This window comes from Crotalus tigris, unplaced genomic scaffold (genome assembly GCF_016545835.1).
Source record: "Crotalus tigris isolate CLP2741 ecotype Arizona unplaced genomic scaffold, ASM1654583v1 scf7180000018371.15429387391:27106975, whole genome shotgun sequence".
Taxonomy (NCBI): Eukaryota; Metazoa; Chordata; class Lepidosauria; order Squamata; family Viperidae; genus Crotalus; species Crotalus tigris.
In genome coordinates this window covers 5,466,206-5,494,137 of record NW_024096970.1, presented here as the reverse complement: position 1 = coordinate 5,494,137, position 27,932 = coordinate 5,466,206, and the positions used below count along the sequence as shown (strand labels likewise).

General features: G+C 42.6%; 1 protein-coding gene across 1 annotated transcript; it reads right to left on the bottom strand.

Annotated features, from left to right (window-relative positions):
• Nucleotides 1–298: 298 nt before the first annotated feature.
• On the bottom strand, nucleotides 299–19,287 carry TMEM128 (transmembrane protein 128). The gene is made up of 5 exons (XM_039351227.1): nucleotides 18,955–19,287; nucleotides 16,049–16,190; nucleotides 10,340–10,501; nucleotides 1,304–1,413; nucleotides 299–706 (listed from the first exon to the last, which is right to left on the bottom strand). Exons 1-4 carry the CDS (start codon nucleotides 19,043–19,045, stop codon nucleotides 1,314–1,316), a joined length of 495 nt encoding a protein of 164 aa, XP_039207161.1. The 5' UTR covers nucleotides 19,046–19,287; the 3' UTR covers nucleotides 299–706; nucleotides 1,304–1,313.
• Between the last annotated feature and the right edge of the window lie 8,645 nt (nucleotides 19,288–27,932).

The window sequence follows — 27,932 nt, the reverse complement described above, 5'->3', positions numbered from 1 at the left end:
ATGTTGAAAATCACTAAATATTGGGGCACTGGAATTGACTTTGACTTCACTAAAGTGATCTAATAAATTTATGACAGAGAAGGGATCTGAGTATCTTAGACCCTGCAAAATATATTCACCATTCTATATAATACACATAGATGAAGAATTGAGCTTCAATTCAAATGCAATTATGCTGTTTCTACATCAGCAATATGTTGTAAATACTGTATCTTGAAACTTTAAAAGTAGTTCAGGAATATGACAACATGTCAATTTCATAACCATACTTTAGTTCAACTGCTTTGCTCAGTGAAGATGAGATTTTAGACTGCCCAAACTTTATTACCTGCAGGTTTGATCTTCAAATCCTGCTAGCTGGCAGTTCAGCCTGCAAACAAATGAATGACATTTTGTTTAAACATAGCTTTTGGTTATCCTTTTTATAATGCAAATGGTTCAGTTTTGCTCAACAAGAAATGAAGAACAGAACGAGGAATAAGAATGAAGTTTGAAAATGAAGGAGACATGGCCAGGGAATCTCTATGTACTTCTAATTAAATCTTTCCTTTTACAGTACTGAAGAAACTTGATGATGGTCTTGCTGATCCTTTATGTATTCTCTCTGACGTTGAAGTGGCAGAGAGCAGGTGTTGCCCCAAACTTCAAAATTGGGGAGAATGATTAAATCCAGACCATTCACTCTGACATCAAGAGTAGAAAGAACCTAAACAAAATATGAGAGATTTCAGCCAAGAGATTATAAAAACAATGCAACAATGAAAAGAAATCAGGAGTTTGTTAAGAACCATATCTCAGGTAGTCTCTTTCACAGATTACTATACAAATGGATCTTCCAAATCTTGAAGTCATCAAGCATTTGATGAAATACATAAGGACATTCTGATAAGCAAAGAAGTACAGTCTGGACAATGTAACAATGAAAAAGTAATTTTCAGGTACTCAATATTTGTAACAATGAAAAAGTAATTTTCAGGTACTCAATATTAGATAAAATGGTAGGAATGACAATTAAATCTGCAGATGATATACTTAAGTTCTGCTGAAGTTTTTCAAGTTTGGCTAAGATCAATCAGCTACCAGGAGCTTTGGTGCTGATAGTAGTACTTCAGACTGAGTGATGCAGCTACTAAAAAACACAACACAGTTCCACAAAAGACAGCTTCCAAACCACAGAAAGTAATAGTTCCATTTTATTTTGCTTTGATCAGTCTTGGAACATGAGTTCCAAGTCTACAATTGTATGAAAATGAAGAGATTTGGTCATTCAAAGAAACAGAGTTAAGTACCCATACAGTCTTACCGTGCAAGGTCTAGCCCAAAAGGGACACAAGCATCACTATACCCATAAACTGGATGAAGAGCACCAGAGGTGTCAGAAATGACCACACAGGCCATAAGGAAATGTTAAAACTGGAATTAAAAAAAGAATGATCAATTTTAGTTTAATATTAGCAATTTTACGTGTAGTTTATCATACTTATGCTTAATCTATTATTTAAAAAGTCTCATTCATTTTGAAACATTTTCCAGTAATCTATTCATAAATATATGTTCACACACAGAAACACAAATATCTCTCTTTACTCGAAGTCTCTTAACCTTTCCTCTGGATAGTATTCTAAATTTAAATGATAAATACAGGCTGTCTTCACTGACCATAATAGGGATTGGCAACTCCATCACTAAGGGATGCAGTCATCAAGTACATCATGACTGCAATGACTTAACATCAGTTGTCAAGATAATTAAATGAATTGCCATGGTTCGTTAAACACATTACAGGACCTCAACTCATACTGCTGGCTTGTAGAAGCACCTCTGAAACTCGCAAACTGTGATTACATGATCACAGGATACTGCAACTATCATAGTGTGATATGGGTACCAAGTGGCCAAATTGAGATTACATGACTGACCAAGGGGATGCTACAATAGCTACAATTATGAAGACTCATCGTAGCTATGATCACTGAATGAATTCTCGGTAAACAAGGACTATTTGTAATGGGTATACATGTGTGTGCACTCTGAAAGTAGCTAGCAATTCATAAACTTTGTTCTTGAGATAACACAAATATAAATTTGTAGTTTAAAATATTACTTCATAAGATACATCAAGGAATTAAGTTTGGATTAGACTTCTCCATCACTGCATGTCAGGGAACGTACACATCTGTTGTTTGGGGATGATAGCATAGATGTTCAATTTATATTTCTGCCTATGGTAACACTCTGGCTAGGGGATGGTCAAACAGCAAGGCACAGAACAGGAAGCAGGATCAACCAATCAGCATGCAGGATGCGTACCTCCTTAGAATGTGCAACTGGAATTGTGGAAATGTGCACATGGCCCATCTGCAGCCATCTGCAACCTCCACTTACCCATCAATCCCTTTGCAGTGTAGGTATGAGGTGATGCCGATGCACAGTTGCAGCAACTTAAATCAAGTTTTAGACTACACTGGTATGTAATATAAATTAACATCTAATTTAAACCAATGATTTAAAACCATCCCTTTTTCCTAGGTTATTTATAATCAATCTAGTTGAGAGCAAGTTTGGTCTAGGAATTAAGGCACCAGGCTAGATTCCAGAAGACAGTGAGTTCTGTTTGCCAGATTGAGGCATGAAAGCCAGCTGAGTGATTTTGGACCAGTCCCTCCCTCTTAGCCCTTGACGTCAGGCTTGAGCAACAAGTGGGACGAACAATTCGTATCATAATCAACGAAGCAACAATCAGTTGATCTGAAAGAAGTGGACCCTGCATTTGCCGGAAAATGCTAGGAAGAAAAAAAATGTATAATCACTCTGGTCTGTTTCACAACATTAGGAAACAAGGGCAAGTACAATTACACCTATCTTTTACCCAGGTGAATCTAGTTACAGCATGAAATGGCCCATTTTCAAAACTTTGAACAAGTTTCTGTATTCTTCCCTCATCTATTTCATGTACAATGAACCAATGCAATGTAATTGCAATTGGACAATAAAAAGAGTGAATCAAGTACTCTTTTAATTAAACACTTTGGAAGCAATGCCAATCTAGCAATATGGCATACATTAAAAATATGTTTTATTAAAGAAAAAGGCTATATGGAATATGGATGACCTGCTATGAATATCCATGGATGTCTCATGGACCTGTATAGCTTCCAGATGGCTCCTGGGGAATGCCCAAGGGAGTCAAGTGTGGAACAAGACTGCTTCTGAACAGCCTCATTCTGCTGACTAAACCGAGCAGGTTCTGAGGAGCCACAAGAAGTGAAACAACAGAAACACCTAGAATAGCAGTAGACAAAGAAAAAATATTCTATGTTCAACCCACTGGAATTAGCTTAATGGTGCAATTTAAAGTGCTGGCTTTAACACATAAAGGGCTTTATGGCTTGCTACTGAGGTACCTCTAGGGCAACAGAGCTGGCCAACCTATTGGGCTATCTAGAGAGAAGGGGCGTTGTCTTACCTGAATGCCTTTTCTCAGTACGGAGATGGAGAATCCACCAATGGGTTTTCTCTGTCTGCCTGCTCTTGAGACCAAGTAGCCAAACTTGCCACACCCCCTCTTTCCAGGAGATCCAGTCTTAACGAGGGCGAAGCGGCTGAAGATGAACTTGACATTGGCTCTCAATTCCCTAGAACGGCCTAACTGACCCTAGGGTGGGTGTGGATTCTCCATCTCTGTACTGAGAAAAGGTGTTCAGGTAAGACAATGCCCCTTCTCCAGTACAGGAGATGGAGAATCCACCAATGGGACATACCAAAGCCTCACTGTCCCGATGGGTGGGAAACAGGTAAGGCCGGAATAGCGTCTCCAGATACCACTTGCTGGAGGACCCTCCTGCCGAAGGAGGCATCCGCCGAAGCAAAGCGGTCAATCTTGTAGTGACGTACAAATGGAGAGGGCGAGGCCCACGTCGCAGCTCTGCAAATCTCCTCAATCGATGCTTGAGTGGCCCAAGCCGCAAAGGTTGCAGCACTGCGAGTGGAATGGACCGTAAGATGATTTGGAATCGGCAAGGAAGAAGACTGGTACGCTTCCGCTATACAATTCTGGATCCACCTGCCAATGGTACCCGCGGAGACTTTCTGTCCCATGGTAGCTGATCGGAATGATACAAAGAGGGCTTCTGACCTACGGAAAGGCTCCGTGCGCTTGAGGTAACGACTCAAAGCCCTACGGACATCCAGTGTATGCCATTGCCGCTCCAAGGGATTTGGACAAAAATTTGGTAGAATTACTTCTTGTGATCTGTGGAACAGAGAATTTACAGAGAATTTGGGACAAACGAAGCATCTATACGTAGGACAACCCTGTCACTGTGGAAAATGCAGAGGTCATTCCTGACCGATAATGCAGCCAGTTCAGAGATTCATCTGGCCGATGTGATGGCTATCAGAAATGCCACCTTCAGGGACAGGTGTTTTAAAGAAATGGATCCTAAAGGTTCAAATGGAGGTTTTGTGAGAGCACGGAGTACTCTCGGTAACTCCCAGGATGGGTACCTGTGAACAACTGGAGGTCTGGTGTTACACGCCCCTTTGATAAATGCACGAATTCTGGGATGGTGAGCCAAGGGAACCGAATCTTGACATGAGAGAAGAGTGGACAGAGCCGCTACTTTTCTGCAAATAGTCGCAGGGGCAAGGCCTCTGTCCAGTCCGTCCAACAGGTAATCCACTATTTGGGGAATGGTCAATTTGGAAATGACAAGTTGTCGCCTCCTACACCAAAGGCAAAAAATTTTCCAAGTGGAATCATAGATGTGATTGGTCACAGGACAGCGCGTGGCCTGAATCATGGTGATGGCTCGAGAGGAAAATGATTCTTGTGCCATTATGCTGCGCTCAAGCGCCAGGCGGTCAGTTGCAACCATTGGGGATCCGGATGACTGAGAGTCCCCTGATGTAGTGACACCCGATGTGGGGGAATCCTCCATGGGGGTGACTGGGACAGGTTCATTAGGTCGGCAAACCACGGCCTCTGTGGCCAATAAGGGGCCACAAGTATCACTTCCGCCCGCTTGTGAAGCAGTTTATGGATGGTCGCCGGTATGAGTGGTAGTGGCGGAAAGGCGTAAAGTAAGCCTTGCTGCCACCGAGTCCGTAAGGCGTCCGTCCCTTCTGCCTCCGGAAGGAAGTAACGGGAATAAAACATGGGGAGTTGGGCATTGTCCTGTGAAGTGAACAAGTCGAGAACTGGGCAACCGAGATGTCTGAGAACAGGTCCGAATGTAAGCCCCACTCCAATGGGTCCACTGTGGTGCGACTTAGGAAGTCCGTTTGCTCGTTGTTGACCTCTGAGATATGGTCCGCCCTGAGTGACTCCAGGGTGGACTCTACCCAGGCGAACAAGAGCTGTGCCTTGGCCATGAGGGATTTGAACCTGGTGCCCCCCTGCCAGTTGATGTGCGCCTTGGCCACCACATTGTCTGTGAGGACTAGAATGTGGCGACCTTTGATTTTGTGTTTGAAGTGTTGTAGAGCTAGGTGGATGGCTCTGAGCAACAACCAATTTATATTGTTTCTCAGATCCACGCTGGACCAACGTCCCTGCGCAAAATGAGAGTGTAGATGGGTTCCCCAACCATACAGACTGGCGTCTGTTGTGATGGTGACGTGTTCCAGTTCCTTGAAGAGTGACTCTTTAGTCACTGCCTGAGAGCACCAACAGCGAAGCGCCCTGCGAATATGATCAGTCGACTGGATGCGCTGGTATTCTGGCGCTGGAAAGGGAGGAGGAACCATTGAAGGTCCCGCAGATGAAGTCTGGCCCAGGGAACTATGGCTGTGCAGGAGACCATCTTGCCCAGTAATTGAGAGAGTAAGACCAGTGGAACTGTGTGTTGCCTGTATACCTGGCGAGCCAGTTCCTTGATGCTGACCACACGCTCCTGGGAGAGATAGACCATGCAGTTGGATGTGTCTATGATGGCTCCCAGGTATAGAAGTCTGGATGAAGGAGTTGTCTGGTTCTTTTGGAAGTTGACTGAGAACCCATGTTGTTGCAGAACGTGAATGGTGGTCATCACGTCCGCCCGAGCTGTTTGGAGGGATGCTGCTTAAATTAAAATGTCGTCCAGGTAGCATTGGACGCGAATTGGGATTTTCCTCAGTTTGGCTGCTACCACTGCCAGAATCTTCGTGAACACCCTGGGTGCTGAAGAGAGGCCGAAAGGAAGAGCCCTGTATTGGAAGTGGTTGCCCTTGTAACAGAAGTGTAGGAACCGATGGTGAGCCGGGTGAATTGGAATGTGAAGGTAAGCTTCCGTGAGGTCTATTGACGCCAGGAAGTCGCCCTGTCTGATGCCTCCCAGGATGGACTGGAGGGATTGCATCTTGATTTTTTTGTATGTTATATATCTGTTGAGATTTTTTAGGTCCAGGATGGCTCTCCATCCTCCTGAGGCCTTGGGAACCACGAAGAGGATGGAGTAAACCCCCCCGCCCGTATTCTGTCAGAACCGGTTCTATGGCCTGAATGTCTAGGAGGTGTTGGATGGCCTCCTGCATAAGCCTGTGTTTGAGGGGATCCCGAGATACTGAGCAGACTGTGAATCGGTCTGGGAGTGTTGTTAGGAACTCCAGGGACAAACTGGACTGTATGGTCTGTAGAACCCAGTTGTCCGTGGAGGTTTGTTCCCACTGGTGGAAAATTGGGAGGTTGGAGTAGGAGTCATTTGGTCTTGCGGTAGGAGCAGCCTGCTCCACAAAATGGCCGTTTTGACTGGTTCTGTTGCCTGGGCCGAAACCCTGGCCTGTCGTAGGGATGGTCGTACAACCTGTTCTGTCTGGGGACATATGTTCTGGGAGGTTGGCTGGTGGCTGTGGTCACCGGCTGATGAAAGGACTGTCTCCGAAAATAAGGTGTGGGCCGTTTTTCAGATTTTTTGTTTAAATGGCCCATGACCTTACGTTTATCCTTATTTTCGACGAGGTAAGGTATGAGGGCCTCCCCAAACAAGTTGCTGCCTAAATAAGGAGCAGTTGCTAGGCGCCACTTAACCTTGGTATCAGCCTGCCAGTGCTTCAGCCACAACATTTTTCTAGAAATTATATTGGATGCTATGGATCTGGAGGAAAATATGGCCGACTGGAGTGTTGCGTCTGCATCATATTCCGTGGCCGCTACCATTTTTGCCAGGTCCTGATGAGTCCGCATGTCCTCAATGGGGACCCTGGCCTGAAGTTGTTGCAACCATAAAAGAGTGGACAAAAAAAGAGGCACATATGGCCGTTTTAATGACCCATGCTGCAGATTGATGTGTCTTACGGAATGTTTCCTCCCACCGTTTGTCGTCAGCCTTTAATGCCTCCAATAGGTCCCCCGCAATGGCAGTTTGGGAAACCAAAGGAGTCCAGGCTTCATCCACCTTGGGGACCTCCAGGGCATCAGAGAGATCCGTGGATGTGGTGAACAGCCTTTTGTCCGTTCCACTTACTGAAGGGAGAGAAGAGAGAGAGTCCCATTGTTTCTTGATCCCCTTCAGAAACATGGAGGACACAGTACATGATGTTCAGTAGCCACTTTTTCGACAAAAATTGGCCTGGTTGAAGTGCCTGTCGTCCCCTGAGGCTGAGGGAACTGGTCTGCCCCTATATTTGCCGTAAGGGTGGCCTTGCAGAGTATTGTCAGGAATAGGTTGGGATTGAATAAACTCCCTGAAGTGGAGGGCTCCAGGGGGAGTTCCTCATCCTCCGAGAGAGTAATTTCCGGTTGCTCCTCCTCTTGAGGGGATGAATACCCGCTCATGGAGGACTGGTCGGGAGAGTCAGGTTCCTGGGGTGCTGAAGGCTCCATAGGGAGCTCGTAGGGTGGCATGGCTGAGGTAGAGGCCTCCTGCTCGGAATGGACTGAGCACTGAGCCAAAGCCTGGTCCACAACCTTGGTTAGCAATGCCTCCAAACGTCCGTCGGAGAAAATGTCTCCGATGTCAGGACCCGAGTCCCGCAGCCGTGGGTGTAAATGTGGACTCAGGGACAGTGCCCGGGACAGGTGTCACTTGCTGAGCCGATGTGGAGGGCGAACCCAATGTTACCAGCATTCCCGGGACGGACCACACCCCTTGAGTTGATGTTGATGGGCCCAAGGGAAGTTCCATCTCGTGGCCGCCATTTGATCCACATCCAATTGGGCCTGCCTCTGTGCTCTGGAGAACTCCTTCTCTAGAGCCTGGTGCCTACCGCTGGCTTGCTTTTCCGCCAACTTGGATGTCTTCTTTAGCGTATGTTTGGTCTTAGCTTTGCACTTGCCCGCCGCCTTCTATTCAGAAGGTTTATTGCAGCCGTAATTGGGTGATGGAGAGGGCGTGCTCAAGGTTTGAGGCAACGGTGATCCCTCCATCCTACTTGAGCAATCTCAGTAAGAAAAAACACTGAGAAGACACTTTGGCGGACAAGTAGTTGGCGGAAGCAAGATTGGAGCAAATACCAAGACTGCTCCCCTGACCACCCGACCAAAAATAATTCTCTCTGGACTATGGTCATGATAAATGAGGCAGGTACCGAAGGCACATTTGGAACCACTCTGTGGGCTCCGCCCAGAGGCCTTAGATGGCCAGGCAATGTGCACCAGTAAGAAAAAAATAGCAAGCAATTCCAAAAATTTTTGTAAGTCCAAAAATTCAATTTTAAGTGGCAGCTAACCGATGGAACGGAGAGGTGCGATGATGACTTTCTCCCCCTCTGCCTTTAAAACTGTTATTAGGGTTGTTGGGCCCAAATAGGCCTCCACGTGGAGTCCAAGATGGCCGCTCATGCTGCAATGACTGCTAATGGGCACGAGCGGAGCACAATGAAAAGAAGGGGAATCTGGACTAAGGTGTCCTGTTGCCTAGCTGGGGTGATCTTTGCAGCTGGCTTTCTCCCTTTGTTGCTGAATTTCAAGGAAGCCATTCGTGCTTCCCCAGAGAAAAAAGCGGCTTCAAAATGGTGCAAAATGGTGGCTGCAACTTATTTCGGCAAGGAAAACAGGCTCCATGGCCTCAACGTGGGGATCTGAGCTCCCCGGAGCAGCAGAATGGCCATTAGACTCTAGGTTGTGGCCAAATCGGCCACCAGCTGCCTTCGGTTGTGCCACTCGAACTGCGACGAGCGAGCTTGCAGCCGAATTTCCGGAAGGCAGAAAGATGTCCGCAAGAGCTCTGGGCTGCTTATACAGACTCCGATGATCCGGATTCAAGCCTGAATCCAAGTCAGGAGTCTGTAGTGCACCCCAATTGCGAGGTTGCAAGCTGGGGAGGCTGGGGAAAAGGCACAGCAAGCAGTCTCTGCTGATGCCTTCTACCCCCCCACCCCCACCCAGAGCCCTGGGAAAGGGAGAAGGGAACGATGAAGGGAAATTTCCCACACACACACACACACACACACCCCACAGTTCTCAAGGAATTGAGATCAGTACTGATCCCAGTGCTGGTTGGGAATTATTAAAGGTATATTAATTTAGAGTTGCCAATGAACTAAGGGAGAATTCACCAATGTATTTTCTTTATCTAACCTGCTATTGATGAGAGCCAAGTCAAACAAATCTTGCAAGAGTGGAGATCAAGTTAAGACTGGATCTGCTGGAAAGAGGGGGTGTGGCAAGTTTGGCTACTTGGTCTCAAGAGCAGGCAGACAGAGAAAACCCATTGGTGGATTCTCCATCTCCTGTACTGGATAAATGCTCCTAGTGTCGTACTGTAGGGAGGTTTGGTCAGGAGGGATAGCTTCTTGATAGCAGCAGTGGTTCTGTGGAATAGCTTCCATGTGGAAATCAGTATGATCCCTTCCTAACTGCATTCAGAAAGTTGCTGAAAACAGTAAGCTCTGGAAGGTAGTGATATTAGATTTATTCCTGGTGTTTTGAGTTACTTTATTCTTAAATTACATTATTATATTATTATATTGTTTTGATTTTATGCTGATTTTATTCCTATTGGGGATTTTTAACTGTTTTTTCTATATTGAGAATTGTTTGATTGCAGTGAGATATAAATAATAAAATGTATTACCATGATGGAAACATATTTTTCTCTATACCAATTTTAATCCCTTTATCTAAGTTACTCACTTAGGAGGCTCCAGTTCATTCTTTAACAAATCTAGAGCTTCATCAGGACCAAAAGCCTTAATAACACATGATGAAGCTAAATAAATGGTTCTGAAACATCCTGAACTAAATTAAACATGTCAAATGTTACACAAGCTTTAAAAATTGCTTCAAGAGAGCTGAAGTTAACATATAGAACAGAATTACAATAAACTGATTTTATTGTCTCCTCTCACAACTGTTTTAACAGTTACCTTTAAGTCAGGTCTCTCCATTAATATCAGTTTGTTCTATGACTGGTCAACTTACCTAACTGCTGCAGCAATAAAGCAAGCAGTTGTGATTGGAACGAGAATGGGATAGCTAGTTTCATAGTCTGCAATTCCATGATACCATTCGAGGTATATGATGCAGTAAAATGCCACTGACAGACTGACTGCTAATAAACAGCTGCCAAGAACAAACCACCCACTGCAAGACAGAGAAAAGTAGAGCTGAGTAAGTACCACAATAAGCTAGCTGATCTTGTATTAAGCATACATCAATGTTATGAACATTGGCTCAATTAGGAGGCTAATCCAGATCAGGACTGTTCTAACATTAGCTGAGAAAGACACAAGCTTTACCAGGCTTGAGTCTTTATGGTGCTTCAGATTTCAACTAGTTAAGACAGGGTCTTCAAACTTGACCCTTTTATGACTTGTGGACTTTAACTCCCAGAATTCCTCAGCCAGCATATGGGCACCTGAGAAACTAAGACTGGAAACACAGGAGAGGCAGAGAAAAGGGCTTGAGTTTAAGTAGAACATTTGGACAATCTTGGGCTCAAAAGCCAAACATGGTTAGGTCTGGTTGGTATTTAGATGATGACTTCTAAACTAGATTAGAAAATAATGATTACAAATCATCCAATATCAAGAAAATAGCATGGATGTGTTATTATTTATGCAAAATACAGCAATGTAAAGCTTAATTTATAAATAAAAAGATGCTGGAATTCCTCATGGCCATGTGATCAAAATTCACATGGCATATTAATATTCATATTTATGATGATTGCAGTGTCCTGGGGTCATGTGATCACATTTTGCAACCTTCTGACAAGCAAAGTCAATAGGAAAGCCAGATTCATTTAACAATCGTGTTACTAACTTAACAGCTGTAGTGATTCACTTAACAACCGTAGCAAGAAAGGTTGAAAATAGGGCAAACTTCACTTAACAAATGTCTCACTCAGTAACAGAAATTTTGGGCTCAATTGTGGTCATAAGTCGAGGACTCCTATACCTGCTTCAGTGGTAACATTATTTGTTTTTTTTTAACAGGAAGAGAGAAATTGGAAGGGATTGACATGGGGAAATAATTATCTATGAAAGTAATGGTGGTGTTTTTTTCTTGTAATTGATTTAATGGGGGGGATATATGTTCTGTCTTTTTTGTGTTCAGTTAAACCTTTCAATTAATAATATCTTAATTTTCTATATTATCTGTATCATATATTTGCAAACATCAATATTCTCTATGCTGGGGTAGCAATCAATTTTCCCAAGGAGCCATATGAAAAACTGGGACTGTTATTTTGTATGGATCCTACATTTTATTTTATTCTATTTGATCCTTTTAGTATGCTTAGATTGACAATACTGAATTGGAATGTAAAAGGGAAAAGAAATATTATTAAATATAGATATTTAAATAGTTGATGTTATATTTATACAAGAATCTTATACAGGTTGTTCTCATTTATGACAACTGCTCCCAAATTATGACTGTGTGGTCATTAAAAGAGGTGCTAGCACAAGGACAATTCTGGCTGTTCCTGTTGCAACTGTTAAGCAACCACATGGGTCATTATCAGGGGTTGGGGTGAATTGCACTATAGCACCTGCACTGGTCCTCCCCTAGCTCAAGGCACCCCTTGCATAGCTTCCTGCCCTGCTGGATCCCACAATCTTGGACCTTCTTTCCCCATAACATGCCTGCTCCACTCAACTCTTCCAAAAACCACCTTTCAAAAAGAGTGTCTAGATGATGTGACATGTGGCCTTCCTACAAAGGCTGCCTTGTGCCATTCTGGAGTGGGTGCAGCTTGCATGATCTCTCAGAAGAGAATGATTTTCCAATTCAATCTCCCAGAGAGAGATCATGAGAATGGTAGCTGTTTTAGAATGGTGCAAGACATGCTCTGTAAAATGCAGAGGCTCTTTCTAAAAGGTGATCTTCAAAAATTTCATTTTGGAAAAAGGGGCAGTTGATGCGCCATGTGGCCTTCCTATATGGAAACTACTTCATGCTGTCCAGGAGCAAGTGCCATTTTAGCTCAGACAATATCTAAAGGAATGTTGGTTCTCATTATTTCTATGCTGGATATATGAAGAACTTTGGATATATTTGCTAGGGATATGGCTAAAAAGTGTTTATATCCTAGACCAGGGCTTTTCAGCTGGTAGTATGTGTACCACTTGTGGTACATTAACAAGTGGCAGGTGGTACACAGCCCTGCCTAGCCAAGTGTAGTGAAGAAGGGAAAGAGCCAGCACAGGGACAGACTTACTGTGAGAGAGTCCTCTGCAGCAGCAGAGTTGCTGGGGGGAGGCAAAGACCCCAGGCTCACTTCTTGCTCACCCTCCCCCCAGGCTCACTTCTTGCTCACCCTCCCCCATGAGAGAGGAGGAGGGGGACGGAAACGGGAGAGGCTATAAAAGGAGGCAGTTTGGGTGGGAGAGGGAGAGAAGAAAAAGCAGCAGCCTTGGGAGGAGGCAGTCAGCTCTAGCTGCACTGAAGGGAAAGGAGGAGGAGGTGGGGGGAGAGATCAAGCAGGCTGGCCATGAGCTGATCTACAACTGCTGTGGCAGCCACCTGTGCTGGCAGCAGCAAACAGGCAAGAAATGCAGTGGGGGAGGGGTAGCCCTCCAAGAGGAGTGAAAAAAGGCAGCAATGGCTGGAGGTGAGGCAGGGAGATGGAGAGTAGAAGAATTCTTATGTGCTTTTGTGACTTTGAAGTCCTGGGATTGGTGCAATGTGGGCTTTCTGTTCTTAAGGAGTGTTTGGCAATTTCTATTTGGCTGATGGCTCCTGTTAGCTTCTATTGCTCTGCTATTGTTAGCTGTAAGTTTTGCTGCAAGGGATTTTGAAGTATTTTTCTCCTGAATGGATTTTGCCTGTAGCATTGCTTTACTTAAGAATGGAGCCATTTGGCAAGGCTGCCTTAGAAGGCAGCCAATACTTACTACATTTTTTTTCTTCCTTAAGTGCCGGCTGCTTAACTTTCTTTTCTAGCCAGTAGCTAATTCTTAAAGGGGAATGTGCCTTTTTAAGCTGGTTCACTCAGCAGCTTGTCTTTTCTGTCTCTGGAGGTTTTTCCTTGTTTGATGAATGTATGGAAGAGAGAAAATATTGGGGGGGGGGGGTTTCAAATTCTTCCTTCAGAAGGAGATGGGAATGAGAAAGAGGGAGGGAAGTCCTGCCTTAGCACTTGGCCACCAGCAGCCCTGCCATTGACTTTGTCAAAAGGCTGCAAAAGGGGATCACATGACCCTGGAACACTGTGACCATCATAAATATGAATCAGTTGCCAAGCATCCAAATATAAATCACATGACCCTGGGCATGCTGCAATGGTCATAAGTTGAAAAATGGTCATTTCAGTGCAATTGCAACTTTCAACAGGCTTTTTGGTTTTTTGGGTCATCAGGTTTTTGACACCTTGCTAGGTGGTACTCGAATATTGCCATATCCTAAAAGTGGTACAATTGGTGAAAAGGTTGAAAACCCCTACACTAGGACTCCAAGGTCCTTCTCACAGTTACTGTTTCTAAGCCAGATCTCGCCCAATCTGTATTTGTACCTTTGGTTTTTACTGCCTAAATGTAAGACTTTGCTTTTCTCCACACTGAAACTCATTTTGTTGGATAGGGCCCATTGTTCAAGTTTGTCAAGATCTTTTTGGATCCTGAGTTTGTCTTCTGGTGTTGGCTACTCCTGTCATCTGGTGTCATCTGCAAATTTGATAAGTTCCCCTTCAATTCCCTCATTTAAGTAATTTATGAAGATACTGAAGAGTACTGGGCCTAAGACGGAACCTTGTGGTACCCCACTGCTTACTTCTCTCCATGTGGATGTAGTGCCATTGAGGATAACTAGTTGAGTACGGTTTGACAGCCAGTTACAGATCCATTTGGTGGTGGTGTTGTCTATTCCACCTTTTCCTAGCTTACCAAGGAGTAGGTTGTGGCCTATTTTGTCAAATGCCTTAACAAAATCTAACATTATGTCCACTGTGTTTCACTGGTCTACTAGTTTAGTCACTTTATCAAAGAATGAGATAAGATTGGTTTGGTATCATCTGTTTTTAACAAACCCGTGCTGGCTACTAGTTATGACTTTATTTGCTTCTAGTTGTTCGTAGATCTGTTTTTTGATTATCTTTTCTAGGATCTTCCCAGGTATTGATGTTAAACTGATTGGTCTGTAGTTTCCTGGGTCCTTTTTTTTCCCCTTTCTTGAAGATGGGGACCACATCAGCCCTTTTCCAATTCTCAGGTACTTCCCCAGTGCTCCAGGATTTATGAAAGATGTGGTGCACATCCCTGATAACTTCACTAGTATCTACTTGCTTGCTTAATATTATCCTCATAGTACTATTTTAATGAAATAGTACCCTCATTAAATCCGTTCTATACTGTATGTCATAGCAAACAGCATTTGGCTGATTATAAGATGTACACCATTAGCTAAACAGAGACATATCCAATTAAGCACACGAATGGAAAATCACCAGAAAATCCAGGATTGTAACGTAGGCTGGGGAATTTTTTTAAAAAAAACCCAAAGACAAAAACTAACCACATCTTTCTTTGCCAAGAAATCTGGGTAAGTAGACCAACTCAGAAGATTGTGCATGTTTTCTTTTAAAAATTATATCATGTATCTGAAATGGAAGTGTATGTACTCAGAATATATTGAAATAGAAATATGTTTTTATGTTTTTCATTCTAGCCTTTGCTTATCCACTGCAGAATGAAGATCTCTTCTGCCTGTTTCCAACCAATATGGTCTTGAGCTTTCTTTTGCCAGTTGGGCCTGTAATACTTGCTCATATTGTCCATCCATCTTGTTTTAGGTTTCTTTTGTGGATACTTTTTATCGAGTGGAATTCATTCTACGACTGCCTTAGTTTACCTGCCATCAGTTCTTCTTGCCTATGTGACCAGCCCATTTCCATTTCCATTCTTTTACTCTTGATATTATATACTTTTATTTGTTCTCTAATCCATGTGCTGGTCTTTCTATCTTGTACTGTGATACCAAACATGTATCTTTTCCATAGCTCTTTGCGCCACTCATAGCTTTTGTATCAATTGTGAGGTTAGTGTCCATGTTTTACTGGCATATGTTAGAACAGGTAGCACACACTGATCGAAAACTTTCCTCTTCAGGGGGATTACACTTAGCTTGCTGAATATCTGCCAACCACGTTTAACATGGCATTCAATTTCCTTTATTATATCACCTTCTACTGAGATCTGTTGATAAGGTATAGATAGTGGTTTATTACGTCTTTGTTTGGTTAATTTATTAAACATGACCTGGCTCTTTTTCAGGTTTATTTTTAAGCCAAATATTTCTCCTGATTTGTGCAGCTCTAGTATGTGTCTTTGTAACTCTTCTGGGTCTTGTGAGAAGAGAATATATGTTTTATGTGTTTTATATAACTATGGTTATATCTATATAATAAACAAAATCATTTAAATAAGTCTTCTTGGCTAGTTTCCTACCCCAACTACTTCAGTTATTATCCTCTATGAAAACTTTGCAATCTAGGTATAGATAGGAATACTGAGTTATCATTCAAATGATTTTAGAATAAGAAATTTATTTTCTCAAATGGTAACATGCATAATGTACTGAGGGGTGACAGGACTTACAAATAATTTGAATAATTATTTTTTTGCAAATTAAAATGTTAACTGGTCACATAAAGTATCAACTTTTATTTGTATAGAAACAGATTTTTACCTTTCTTTTTGAATAATTTCCTTAACAGTTTTAAAAAATTCAATATAATATGTAATAGCTATCGATGACAATATCCAAAATGCAGAATGAATGTTAAGCCTAGGAAAAGGCTTATCCTTTTTCTCCATGCTTGTACCTGGAACTATAAAAATAAAGCCACTGTTATTCTATAAAATGCAGTAGCTGAAGTCTAATATTAATAAATAAAACAAAGCACTTTGTCATTTGTTCCTTAGTTACAATTTACTAAACCTGAACAGATTCTTCTCAAGGCTCCATGGCTTTCTTGTATGCCTGATAGAAAGCATATCCTGTGAGCACACAGCAGGATTCCAGACGAAGATTCAGCATGGCTGTATCAGGAAGCAGTAGAACCTTGTCTGAAGAAAAGGGATAAAACTACAAAAAGAAACTACTTCCAAAGCTCATCCAACAACCCTTTTCTAACCAACTAATCTGTCAAAATGTTTCTATCAAAAAATTGTCATTATTTCTTGAAAATTAATAAAAATATAAAATGACAAATAATACCAGTAAACTGTATTTTCAGTTTACAGTTTCATTCCACCAGTTTAGTTTCTGTGATACAATATAGTGTGAAAGAAATGCTACTCAATCCTCTTAGACCTCATTAAAGTAGCATATATGTCTGCATAAAAGATGTGAGAGCCAATTCAAACCATGAGATCCACTATCTTACATTTAATCTACATTCCAGCAGTGCATATAAAATTACTGGTGATACAATTCCCGAGATATTTTATCTCAATAACAGTATAATAGAGTTGGAAGGGACCTTGGAGGTCTTCTAGTCTAATCCCCTGGTCAGCAAGACACACCATTTCAGACAAATAGCTGTTCAATCTCAAAATCTCCAGTGATGGCACACCCACAACTTCTGAAGGTAAGCTTTCCGATAGTTCTCACTGTCAGGAAATTTCTCCTTATTTCTAGGTTGGTTCTCTCCTTGATTAGTTTCCATTCCTGCTTCTTTTCCTACCTTCTCAACATGTTTTAGCCTCCAGTCCCCTAATCATTTTCATTGCTCTTCTCTGCATTCTTTCTAGAGTCTTAATATCTTTTTTATATTGTGGCCACCAAAACTGGATGAAATATTCCAAGTTTGGTCTTACCAAGGCAATAAGTCTTATAAAGCAGTACTAACACTTCTCATGGTCTTGGTGCTATCACTCTGTTAATGCAGCCTAGGACTGCACAGGCTTTTTTAGCGGCTGCAACACACTGCTAGCTCATACTTAAATGATCGTCCACTAGGACTTCTATTCTATACCTGTGCATTTGGTTTTTCTTGCCTAAAGAAAACAGAAGTAATTTGCCCTAATTCAACAAATCAATGTATTGTTCAGCCATAACAAAACCAAACCAATACTGTACTGTTTATACAGTAATGTACAATAAAAACATATATTTGATCTGAATAGTAATATATATAATCTGGCCCATTTGATCCTGTCTGGCTGGGTTAGCATGTTTTGGGTTTCTTCGCTCATGCTGTTAATGTGTGTGATCAACACCCCCCCCCTTTATTTTCCTTGTTTCTGTCTGGTGTGGGAAGTCAGCCTCCCTCCCCCAGAGAAAGAAATATTTTTCGGAATATTAAAAGGCAGAATGTATTTCCCCAATGGATTTTAAAGGCAGAAACACCCCCCCCCCAAGTCTCTCTGCCCCAAACCAGAAGACAGGTCTGCAGAAATGCAGATGTCATAATCTTGTCAAAAAAAGTGGAGTCAGGAAGCTGGGAAGATAAAGATCCCTAAAATCAACATCCCTCACACCAAAAAAATCCAACACTCATCAGCCACAGCCCCAGGGAAGCAGGATATGACCTTTGGGACATAATAGGATTAACCCACTACCATCAGAATACCAGAAAGGCACACTCAGACTAAGGTCAAAGTTCATGCCACAAGAACAACTCCAAACAAAAGCCCAAGAAGATATAAAATCCCACTCCCTACTACATATGGTCAGTTTTTCCCAGAGCCATCTTTCTGTTTGGCTCTCCTCTTCAATAAACTACAACCTTATTTCTAAAGCAGTCTCCATTTTGTTTATCCCCAGCTTGGACTGGACCCTGATGAAGATTTTTCTTTCAACACTGGATTATCTTTGCCATCTCTGCTTCTTTTTATTAGTGTTATCTGCTCTTTTATGCTCTTTTTTCCACATTTTGTAATTCCCAGAGTTACTGGGAATTGGGCAGTCTATAAATTGAATAAATAAACAAATGTAATTGTTATTTTGATATCAAATTCAGCTAAAAGGAGTTAGTGAAGTACAGGAGCCCGCCCTTTCCTGGGGACCTTCAGACAGTCATTTTTGCCAGTCACCTCACGATTGGATTACCATTGCACTTCGCGGCTTGACTCTCTCAAACTGCTCTACCACCGGCCAGAAGCATGGGGTGGGGAGGGGGAAGCATCAAATCTGTTGCCTCTCGAGCTGCCAGGAACCTCCTAGACTCGCTTCCAGGTGCTTGTCATCGCCTGGAAAGCCCTCCGAGACAGGGCCTGGTTCCCTAAGGAAGCTCCTACATCCAGCCGTCTTCCCTTCCTGGCTCGGTCTACCACGATAGGGAGCGGATGCCCAGCCGATGGCAGAACACGCCTGGAAGCCGCCTGCTATCGATAAGTGGCGTCGGGGTCATCCTGAATTATCGTCCCCAGTAATATTTGTCAGCGCCCGAATAGGAACTGCTGCTCGCGCCTCCTAGGCAGGCAGGCCGCACCCATCTAGAAACCCTCCGAAAGCCTCTCTGTCCCCAAATCAGGGGACTTCCGAGTAGAGCAGGATAGAAGCTGAGGAGACACTGCAGCCGCTGCAGGAAACGGCGAAGCCCCTCGGTTCGTGCATCCGTCCGCTTCCTCGATTCAGCAAACACCTACCCCCTGTTCTGCTCTCCTGTCCCGGTCCGCGCCCGTTTCCTAGCCCCCGCCACCGGCGGACCAACATGTCTAATTCGCCGCCGTCCAACATCTAGGAGCCGGAGGAAGGAGAGCGGCGGAAGTGACCTGACCGGAAGCCAAGAGCGCCCCTGTACAGAGTCCATCCCCCTTCTGTTGTTGTGTGGGAATGGGATTGCTTGGAATTGTCAATAAGAAAGGCAGTTCAGATGCGACAGGAGCCGCCCAAAGTGCATCTCTCAGGCCTCGGCAGCTGGCGAATGGACTTCCCGGAGTCCGCCAGCAGGAAGAGGCGTCCTCAGGGAAGTAGAGCTGGGGAGCTGATGTATCTCTGTGCGGTGCTAGGAATCCCTATTTTCAGGATATGTTGATAGTTCGTTATTGAATATACTTAAACATTTTAAAGTATTTTATGTTGTATATACTGCATGTTTTGTACTTTGCGATGAGCCGTTCGCAAGATAGGGAATGCAGAAAAGCATAAAAACAGACTGTTTTCACACAATTAGCATATAAAAATTTAACTTTGAAGCAGATCAACATTTTTTCTTTACTAGGGATTACCTTAAAAATGGTGGAGTATATTGAAAAAAATCACTGAGGTGATCTATTGAGATTATTTCTCATCCAACAATGGTATAATCTTGTGGGAAGAATCCAGAGAAAGAAATATTTTGGGAAATATTAAAAAGGCAGAATATATTTTCCCAAAGGATTTTAAAGGTAGAAATCAACCCTTCCCCCAAGTCTCTCTGCCCCAAACAGAAAACAGGTCTGCAGAAATGCAGATGTCATAATCTTGTCAGAAAGATTGGAGCTAGGAAGCTTGGATTAGAAAGAAAGATCCCTAGAATCAACAATCCCACACACCAAAAACCCAACAGTCATCAGCTACAGCCCCAGGGAATCAAGATATGACCTTTGGGACATAATAGGATTAACCCACCACCATCAGAATACCAGAAAGACACACTCCGACTCAGGTCAAAGTTCATGCCACAGGAACAACTCCAAACAAAAGCCCAAGAAAGTATAAAAACCCCCTCCCTACTACATGTGGTCAGTTTTTCCAGAGCCATCTTTCTGCCTGGCTCTCCTCTTCAATAAACTGCAACCTTCTTTCTAAAGCAGTCTCCATTTTGATTATTCCTGCTTGGACTGGACCCTGATGAGGATTTTTCTTTCAACACGCTCAAAATTAATTTTTATATTTCCTTGTCAAAGTTTAACCTATGTTACTATATTTAGTTTTTCCCTGTTTATTTATTCCCTAATCTTTTCTCCTTTTTTTCTAAACCTTAAAGCTCAGAAAAAATACATAATTTCTTTTACTTAGCTTTTCAGGGAATGTTGTTATTTTCACGTTGTAATTGGGCCTACTTTCCACAGTTACACACACATACAAAACCTCTGAAGGAGGAACTAGAGACCATGTGGAAAGTGAAAGCTAAAGTAGTCTCAGTGGTGGTAGGAGCACTTTGGCTATGACTTGTAAGCTGGGGAGAGTGGCTCCAAAGATCCCAGGATTAACATCAGAGCTCTGTTTCAGTTTTCACGTCGCGGCGATGCAGACGCAGAAAGATGGGGTTCCGTCTTTCGCATTTGATTTCGTCCCACTGGGGGACCCTAGAAAGGGTTGAAAGTTGCCCCATAGAGGTGGCAAGCAAGAGGGGACCCTTGATCACAGGGGGGGGGGGGCGGCAGCTCTCCGGTTTGATCCAAGGAAGCCCTCCAAACCAGCAGGGGAAAGACTGGCTACATTCACATAGCCAGTCAGAAGCTGTCAACAGAACACAACAAGCACTATCAAGCAATCTTTCAGCAATGTGGATGAAACTGGGTGACATCTGAGCCCCTCTTTATGACTTTATAAGGTCTTCCTGAAAATCTGCCCAAAGCATTCTCCCCCCCCCCAGATGAGGAGGGAAAGGGAATTTCCGCCCCATTCCTCAGGAAAAGAAAAGCAGCGAATTAATTACTTGAGGAAAAAGGAGAAACTTCTAAGACTTATTAGGAATTTTATATATATAATAGCCCTCATCAGCTAGTCACACCCTTCAGGGATTTGAACCTGGGCACCTTGCATGTTAGGCAGCTGTATTACCCTTTTTTGCCACAGGTTCCCACTTACTACTGTCAGCAGAAACCAGGGAGGATATATATCTTTTTATTATTATTATTAAAAGTTTTAAAGATTTTATACAATATATATCCCAAATCCCTCCCACCCTTCCCCCACTTCCCAGAGCTGATTACAGGGTTACAAATAAACAATCATAATCTAACTAACATTACCCATCTATACTAACAATCAAATCCATAACATACTTTAACACCTTTTCAAGATAAATATTAACAAATTAAAAACGAAAATAATAATATAATTAAACCATAATACTATAACTAATATAAATTCAACCATATTAAACTATTAATAATAATCTAAAATTTACTCATAAGCAAGATAATACTTTTTAGTCTCATATTTATTCTGAATATAATCTATCCATCTTCTCCAAACCGAGATACCTCTTTCTTGTGAATAGTCCTTCAAATAAGCGGAGATTTTTGCCATTTCTACTAAATTAGACACCTTGAGTATCCATTCTTCCATAGTAGGCAAAGAATCTTTCTTCCAATATTGCCCCACCAATAATCTTGCAACTGTTATAACATCAAATTAATTTCTTTAACATCAAAATCTACAATAACACCTAACAAAAATAATTGTGGCGTAAACTTTATCTTTCTCTTAAAAATCTTTCGAATGTTCCACCAAATCTTAATCCAAAAAGCTTTTATATTTCTACAAGTCCACCAAATATGAAAATAAGTTGCATCTAAGCTTTTTCCAATCATTTAAATCCTTTTGCACTTTTACCCATAATGTCTCATAATTATTTTTGTACAATTTAACATTAGAAGCTGTAATGTATACTCCCAAATATTTAACCTTTTTCACTATTTCAAAACCTGTTAATTTAGCTAACTTTTCCTTCATAGACATATTTTTCGGTAGTATTTTAGTCTTATTGTTATTTACCTTAAAACCAGAGACTTTCCCATACTGGGTTATGATTTCCACCAAATCCCTTACCGAATCTGTCGGTTGAGATACTGTCACAACCAAATCATCGGCAAAAGCTCTCAACCTATAATCATTCTTATTTATTTTTATTCCCTTTATAGGGAGGATATATATCTTATCTGTTGGGTGAGGCACCCGGTCTACCAAATATAAATCAGTTTGTTCTGCGTTTCGCTCCAATCTAAGAGCATGTTTTGCAGGCTGACCTCACATACTGTGAACACTATAAATTGAAAATTTTGTGGCTGACAAAGAGTTAGTGGGAGACTAGTATAGCTATTTCAGGCTCATTAGCCCTCATCAGCTAGTCACACCCTTCAGGGATTCGAACCTGGGCAGCTTGCATGTTAGGCAGCTGTATTACCCTTTTGAGCCACAGGTTTCTCCTTACTCCTGTCAGCAGAAACCAGGAAGGATATATATCTTATCTGTTGCTCCTAGATTGGAGCAAAACGCAGAACTGGCTTGAAGCCCAGAATTAGATAAGACTTTGGCTGGCCTTGGAAGCTTTTACTTTTGAGAATTGCAGCTGAGAAAAAGGAACAGACTTGGGAGCTGCTGATCTGTGTGACAGAGATGATAATATTACTCTAAAATTGGCCTGTCTGAACTATGAACACATGGTTTTCCCAGTTGCAATGTATGAAGAAGAAGCATACACTATTGCCTGATATGATGGAACACTTTGGATTATAAATCTTGGTTCTTTTTTCTCCCTGGACAGAAAGGATAGATTTCTCATTGGACAGAAAAATTTGAATTTTACTTACGTGGGGAGGTTAGGGGAGGTTTAAGAAAGGCTAGTTGGTGGATAAATTTATACTTACAAAAAATAAAATGGATGTTCTGTACTTAGCTCTAAATAGTAAAAAACCATCCTTAACATTTGTCTCCAGAAGCCTCAGTTTGCTGTATTACTAAGAAAATACTGATGAACTACAGAAAAAAATTCTCTCCATGTTGAAATTAATACAAGGTTTCTTCGTTCATGCTGTTAATGTGTGTGATCAACCTCCCCCCCATGGCCTTGACTATATGCACTTTTGTTGGCAGGGTGATGTCTCTGCTTTTAGTATGCCGTCTAGATTTGCCATAGCTTTCCTCCCCAGGAGCAAGCGTCTTTTAATTTCTTGGCTGCAGTCCCCATCTGTGGTGATCTTGGAGCCCAGGAAGATAAAATCTGTCACTACCTCCATTTCTTCCCCATCTATTTGCCAGGAATTGAGAGGGCCAGATCCCATGATCTTGGTTTTCTTAATGTTAAGTTTCAAGCCAACTTTTGCACTCTCCTTCTTCACCCCCATCAAGAGGCTCTTTAGCTCCTCTTCACTTTCTGCCATTAGAATGATATCATCTGCATATCTTAGGTTGTTGATATTTCTCCCAGCAATCTTAATTCCAACTTTTGATTCATCTAGCCCTGCCTTTCTCGTGATGTGCTCTGCATATAAGTTAAATAGGCAGGGCGACAAAATACAGCCTTGCTGGACTCCTTTCCCAATTATGAACCAATCGGTGGTTCCATGTCCAGTTCTCATTGTTGCTTCTTGACCCGCATATAGGTTTCTCAAGAGACAAATAAGATTGTCTGGTACTCCCATCTCTTTAAGAGCTTGCCACAATTTGTTGTGATCCAAACAATCAAAGGCTTTAGCATAGTCAATGAAGCAGAAGTAGATGTTTTTCTGGAACTCCCTAGCTTTCTCCATGATCCAGCGTATGTTGGCAATTTGATCTCTAGTTTCCCTGCCTCTTCGAAATCCTGCCTGTACTTCTGGAAGTTCTTGAGCCACATACTGCTGGAGTCTAGCTTGTAGGATTTTAAGCATAACTTTACTTGCATGTGAAATGAGTGCAATGGTGCGATAGTTTGAGCATTCTTTGGCATTGCCTTTCTTTGAAATTGGAATGTAAACTGACCTTTTCTAATCCTGTGGCCACTATTGAGTTTTCCAAATTTGCAGGCAAATTGAGTATAGCACTTTTACTGCATCATCTTTTAAGATTTTGAATAGTTCAGCTGGAATACTGTCAGCTCCACTAGCTTTGTTGTTGCTCAGCTTTCCTAAGGCCCATTTCACTTCACATTCTAGGATGTCTGGCTTGAGGTCAGTGACCACCCCATCGTGGTTATCAGGGACGCTAAGCTCGTTCTTGTATAGTTCTTCTATGTAATTTTGCCACCTCTTCTTAATCTCTTCTGCCTCTGTTAGGTCCCTGCCATTTTGGTCCTTTATCATGCCCATCTTTGCATGAAACATTCCCTTCATATCTCCAATTTTCTTGAAGAGATCTCTGCTTCTCCCTATTCTATTGTTTTCTTCTATTTCTTTGCACTGTTCATTTAAGAGGGCATTCTTATCTCTTCTAGCTATTCTCTGGAATTCTGCATTCAATTGGGTGTATCTTTCTCTTTCTCCTTTGCCTTTTGTTTCCCTACTTTCCTCAGCTATTTGCAAAGCTTCCTCAGACAGCCATTTTGCTTTCTTGCATTCATTTTGCTTTCTTGCATTCTTTTTCTTTGTGATGGTTTTAGTTGCTACACTATTGCGAACCTCCGTCCATAGTTCTTCAGGCACTCTGTCTATCAGATCTAATTCCTTAAATCTGTCACCTCTACTGTATATTCATCAGGGATATGCTTTAGTTCATACCTGAGTGCCTAGTGTTTTTCCCTATTTTCTTCAATTTAAGCCTAAATTTTGCAATGAGAAGCTCATGATCTGAACCACAGTCAGCTCCTGGTCTTGTTTTTACTGACTGTATAGAGCTTTTCCATCTTTGGCTGCAGAGCACATGGTCAATCTGATTTCTGTGTTGACCATCTGGTGATGTCCATGTGTAAAGCCGTCTCTTGGGAGATATGTTCTGTCTTTTTTGTGTTCAGTTACAATCTTTCAATTAATAATATCTTAATTTTCTATATTCATATATTATCTGCATCATATATTTGATAACATCAATATTCTCTATGTCGGGGTAGCAATCAATTTTCCCAAGGAGCCATATGAAAAACTGGGACTGTTATTTTGTATAGATCCTACATTTTATTTTATTCTATTTGATCCTTTTGTATGCTTAGATTGACAATACTGAATTGGAATGTAAAAGGGATAAGAAATATTATTAAATATAGATATTTAAATAGCTGATATTATATTTATACTAGAATCTTATACAAGTTGTCCTCATTTATGACAACTGCTCCCAAAATTATGACTGTGGTCGTTAAAAGAGGTGCTAGCATAAGGACAATTCTGGCTGTTCCTGTTGCAAATGTTAAGCAACCGCATGGGTCATTAAGAACAGCATAGGTTATCTCAGGGGTTGGGGTGAATTGCACTATAGCACCTGCACTGGTCCTCCCCTAGCTCAAGGCACCCCTTGCATAGCTTCCTGCCCTGCTGGATCCCACAATCTTGGACCTTCTTTCCCCATAACATGCCTGCTCCACTCTTCCAAAAACCACCTTTCAAAAAGAGTGTCTAGATGATGTGACATGTGGCCTTCCTACAAAGGCTGCCTTGTGCCATTCTGGAGTGGGTGCAGTTTGCATGATCTCTCAGAAGAGAATGATTTTCCAATTCAATCTTCCAGGTGTTCCTTCTGAGAGATCATAAGAATGGTAGCTGTTTTAGAATGGTGCAAGACATGCTCTGTAAAATGCAGAGGCTCTTTCTAAAAGGTGATCTTCAAAATTTCATTTTGGAAAAAGGGGCAGTTGATGTGCCACATGGCCTTCCTATACAGAAACTACTTCATGCTGTCCAGGAGCAAGTGTCATTTTATCTCAGAGAATATCTAAAAGAATGTTGGTTCTCATTACTTCTATGCTGGATATATGAAGAACTTTGGATACATTTGCTAGGAATGGGGCTAAAAAGTGCTTATATCCTAGACCAGGGCTTTTCAACCGGTGGTATGGTTGAAAAGGTGGTACGCAGCCCTGCCTAGCCAAGTGTAGTGGGGGAGGGAAAGAGCCAGCGCAGGCAAGGACTTACTGTAAGAGAGTCCTCTGCAACAGCAGAGTTGCTGGGGAAGGCAAATGCCCTGTCAGAATCCAATTATATTTCATTTCTAGTTATCGACTATGGAAAATTTTATTTCTGCCTTCTCTGGATTCTGTCATATATGAAGGGGAAGGGGGATGAGCAAAGAGGTTTTATGGCTCCACTTCCTTCATTAAAACTTCAAAGGGACTGAATGTGGATCTCACCAAGAGGACTGACCATAACAATATGGCTATCATCTTTCATCTACTACTCTCTGAAGTCTCCCTTCTTCTGGCCGTGAGGAAAAGGGGGTGGAAATGTAATGCCTGGGATTGTTGCTGGAAGGAAGGTGGGGTGGGGGCTGCTGGGAACACTTAAAACCTTGAATGGTAGGGGTTGGCCCCTCAGGTCCTGTCTAGAACGGCTTCCACCATCTTCTCTTAATAAAGATGCCTGTTGGAAGAGATATTTCAAGAGTTCTGTCTTCTTAAGATGTAAAATGGGGTGGGTCCTTACATTAGGCAGGACCTGCAGAATTAGTCCACCTGGAAGGGACAACCTTGCCAGGGGACTTTGCAAAAATTACCATGTCAGACGACGGAGCAGGGACGGGAGAAAACTCCCCAGAAAGGGAGCCGCTGCCCCAACTGAAACCCTGTCAGATGTCAGGATCTGAGAGGTCAGATTCCTCAGGAGAAGAGGTGGTGGAGACACGTGAACAGAAACCTCAGTGGTCAATGGGTGTTGGAAAGAAAGGCGAGTGGGAAAAGAAATCAAAAAAGGTGACCCTGAGACGGAGCCAACGAATCAAAATGGAAGAGGAGATGGGGAAATCCCTGGATGCAAGTGAAGAGGAAGGGAGCTGGACATCGTACTCAGGCTGGATCCTAGAGAAAGCTATTGACCTGATTAAGAGAACCCTCAGCTCCCTAGGAGAGGAGAATTCTAAGCCCTACAGCCACACCAGCTCCTGGAGCCACAGCTGGAGAGACACCAAGGGGGAAGTGGAACCTGCAGCCCTGGGGACATCTGCTGATCCAATAGTCCCCACTCCCCGCCAACCCGCAGATGGCGATCTGGATGGAAGACACTACCACCGACAACAAAGGCACCGATCCATTCAAAGACTCCCGCCACTGGACGTGAGATTCAAGGGGGAGCTGATATGCTTGGGGGTTTTCCTAACCCAAGTCCTCAGCTACATGAAGGAATACAGGTGGCACATCTCCAGCGACAAAGCCCGTATCCGGATCGTGCAATCTGCTCTGGATGGGCTGGCCGCAGATTGGGTGGTGAACTTGCATGACTCCAATGCCCCAGAGCTCAACAACTTCAACCGTTTCATGTCCTATCTGAGAAGGCAATTTGAGGACCCCCTGGCTGATCACAAAGCCTGGGAAAGGATAAAAACAATGAGGCAAGGCAAATGCCCGGTAGCCGAATATACGCAAGAATTCCGGGCCATTGCCAGCAAATTGAACTGGCTGGAAGACATCCTCCTTAGCCATTTCAAAGAAGGGCTAAACTATGACCTATATGCCTGTCCTGAGGAGACCCACACCAACTTGATGAATGGTACATCCTGGCAGAGGTAGCAGAGATCAACCTACTGAAGAGGCATCACGGAGGAAAACAATGGAGCCACTCACCTCCTGAGTTGACACGTGAACCAGTGAAACCATTGGCCACGGCCAAGAAGCAAATGGGGTCTTTCAAGTGCAGGAGAGAGGGGCATTGGGCTGTAGAATGCCGCTCAAAAGCCCCCCAGCACAACCCAGACAGATCACCGGCCAGCAGATCCGGGAAGTCTCCAGCTAAGCCAAAAGAACCTGCCATGAGAGTGATGGAAGCCGTGGAATCCCCTACCTCTGTCCATTGTG